This window comes from Acanthisitta chloris, unplaced genomic scaffold (genome assembly GCF_000695815.1).
Source record: "Acanthisitta chloris isolate BGI_N310 unplaced genomic scaffold, ASM69581v1 scaffold13996, whole genome shotgun sequence".
In the NCBI taxonomy this organism is placed as follows: Eukaryota; Metazoa; Chordata; class Aves; order Passeriformes; family Acanthisittidae; genus Acanthisitta; species Acanthisitta chloris.
Genome location: NW_008677716.1, coordinates 1 through 2753, shown reverse-complemented (window position 1 = coordinate 2753; position 2753 = coordinate 1). Strand labels below are relative to the sequence as shown.

At 42.2% G+C, this 2753-nt stretch overlaps 1 protein-coding gene across 1 annotated transcript in view; it reads right to left on the bottom strand.

Annotated features, from left to right (window-relative positions):
- Positions 1-2104, bottom strand: part of HPRT1 (hypoxanthine phosphoribosyltransferase 1) — a gene marked incomplete at its 5' end in the record, with an annotated part of 15106 nt that extends 13002 nt beyond the window's left edge. Inside the window, 2 exons of the mRNA XM_009076626.1 lie at positions 1379-1485; positions 2006-2104. Of these exons, the coding sequence (XP_009074874.1) occupies positions 1379-1485; positions 2006-2104 (206 nt within the window). The remainder of the gene's footprint in view (positions 1-1378; positions 1486-2005) is intronic.
- Between the last annotated feature and the right edge of the window lie 649 nt (positions 2105-2753).

Sequence of the window (2753 nt, the reverse complement as noted above, 5' to 3'; positions counted from 1 at the left end):
AATCACACACATCAGACTTGGAAACACATTTCGCTCAGAAATATTTGCCTACCCCTTCAGTCACTTTTACACATTACTGGTAAACAAAGTTCTTGCTTTTCAAGGTTAGTCTAACAGTAGCTCTGCCAAATGCCCTTGTTCTTATGTCACAAAGCAAATATTAACACCCTGAAACTGTTTTACTGTCTGATATGAGACATGAAGGTGTCTCTCCTCCCTCCAAAGAGAGGTTCAGCTTGCATGCAAAGAGCTAAGCAAGCTAACACAACCCGAAAGGCAGTAGCCCTCACTGAGAAGCAAGAAAACTCTCAAGCTGCAGAGTTCATTTGCCAAGTCAGACTGCCAGAAATTTGTCCTAAATGCAGAAGACAATAGCAACGACGCAGAGCAAGAGAACACTGCACTGTTTTTCTGCAATCATTGTTTCTAAATTTATCCTGCAATTTATTTTAGAAAGCATGGTCTGTATTTATTGCCTGCCAGCTGACAGCAGGTTTCCCAGAGAAAGCTGATCATTATAAACTTTACGTCAATTCTTTAATGACATGTATTTTGTCCAATTTTTCCCTCTATAAGGACTTTCCAGAGCAGAGCGTTTACAATATTTAAAAATAAACTTCTTTTATAGAGATGTTCATTGTATCTAGCCAAACAGGATCATGCAAAAAACTAGATGCATTTCTAGTCATAAGATATCCTGGAAGATACACCCAGCACCGCTCTGAAACAGCTTAAATTCACTGAACTTGTTGTTCAGCCTCATGGAGGGAATTAGCTACTATCAAGCACAAAGTAAACCAAAAATGCCTTGTAGGCTTATGCACCCATTTCTGATCCTATGAGATAAAACTTCTGCAGCACATCACAAATTCAAGCAACCACAGAAGCGACAGATTGATATTTGCAGAGGCTAATGTCCTTCCCAGAAGGTAGGAGAACATTGGATATTATTTATCTACCACATGAACATGAGGAAGTCTAAGATGGTGTGATTAATAATTTACTCTTATTAACATCTTATGGAAATTCAAGAGACAATAATTGTTTTCAGACTGAACTGGCACAACAAAACGTCTTTTAATTAGGTTTTAAGAAGGTAAAACATCAAAGAAACACTGGGAAGAAAGTTGTAGGTTGGTACCTACCACAAAATTTGACTTGAGAATTATGACCAATTTGCAAACAATAACATGACTGCAAACGTACAAACTCTTAGAAGCCAAACAAGAAAGAGTTAATTAGCACTTGTACATTCTAGTCTCTAATTAAGTGTAATCTATTTAGACAGTCACCAAGCAGCAAACCCAGCAAAATTATCACCGGAAGATTATTTATTCCAGTGTCATGGAATCAGTGCAGTGACTGAAGTCAAACAAACCTGTCCATGATGAGCCCATGAGGAATATAGACTTTTTCCAAATCATCTGCATAATGTTTAGGTATGCAGAACAAGTCCAGGTCGTAACCTTGCTCGTCATCGCCAATCTGAAAAGGAAACAAGGTGAGATTTCTACAAAGTCTCATAAAAAGTCTGTGGTGAGACCTCTGCTTTATTCAGTAAAAACTATCAAACCCACAACACTCACCAGAACCACCTTAGCTTCCCTCGCTATAAAAACATCAGTCACACTGAACACAGTGCAAAAAGTAACAGTTCACAAGGGCGACTTGAAATATCACACGAGTTACGCAATGTAATGTGGGAAAGAAATTAAGTCCCAACGACATTCTCCTCCATCAGTGAGCAGGAAAGTGAAGTTACCCCACCTCAGTGAAGTTCTATACTCCACTAAAACAATAATCAAGGAGCTTTTTAACCCCTTTGAGTCTCCTAGTGTAACGTAAAACCTGCACTTGCAATGAAGCAAGCAGAGGTTCTGCCATGGACACCTTCCAAATCTCCACAACACCGGATCACAACAAAACACACCAGTCAGTGTTCAGGACAAGACAAGACAGATAGCTGAGCACAAGTTACTGTGCTGTGAGCCAAGTGTTCCCTGACCCCCATCTGCAAACCAGGAAGGTTCGAGATCTCTCGGAATCTGAAGTGAAAGCCTTCAGCAACCTGTTCCACATGGGCAAACTCCCTGCGTGAAACAGCCTGCAATATTGCAAGCACATAGTAATCAGGAGAGGGGATCAGCATATGTATGTAAGGATACCAAGCACTGCTGAGGCTCAGGGCACACCGTCTCTCAAGCAGAGCCTTCCCTGAACGCAAACCCTGCTGCAGCTTGAAAATGACAATGTGCTTTGTCAATTACTTCACTCTCTGGTTATGCAGCTGAACACTGTTATGTGAAAAGAATTTCAGAGGCAAACCCAAAGCTTATTACTGACAGTTCACCAGGGAAGGCATTTCGAGTATACATTTTGGTACTGCTACCCTTGTAAGGACTCAAGTCTTATCTCAGTGCCCACGGGAAGTATTTCCCTGGGCAAGTGATTAGCAAACTGTTGACACAGGGGTTTTGTTGTGTAACCCCTAATGAGGATTCCACCTGGAGAATTCCACGAGGATTTCACCCTCCCATCCCAAAGCGACCCTGGAGGAACCACACACGGACCCGGCTCCGGCATCGCGTCCCTGCTCATGGTCCTGCAGGCTGGTTTAAAGAAATAAGACATGCCTCTCGCCAAGCTCACGGTGTTTTCCCGTGCTTCAGATCCTTCGTTATATCCTCCTGCCTACTAAACCTTCCCTTCTGCATCTGGCAGGGAACGGGCCCTTCCCGCAGGCATTTTACGGA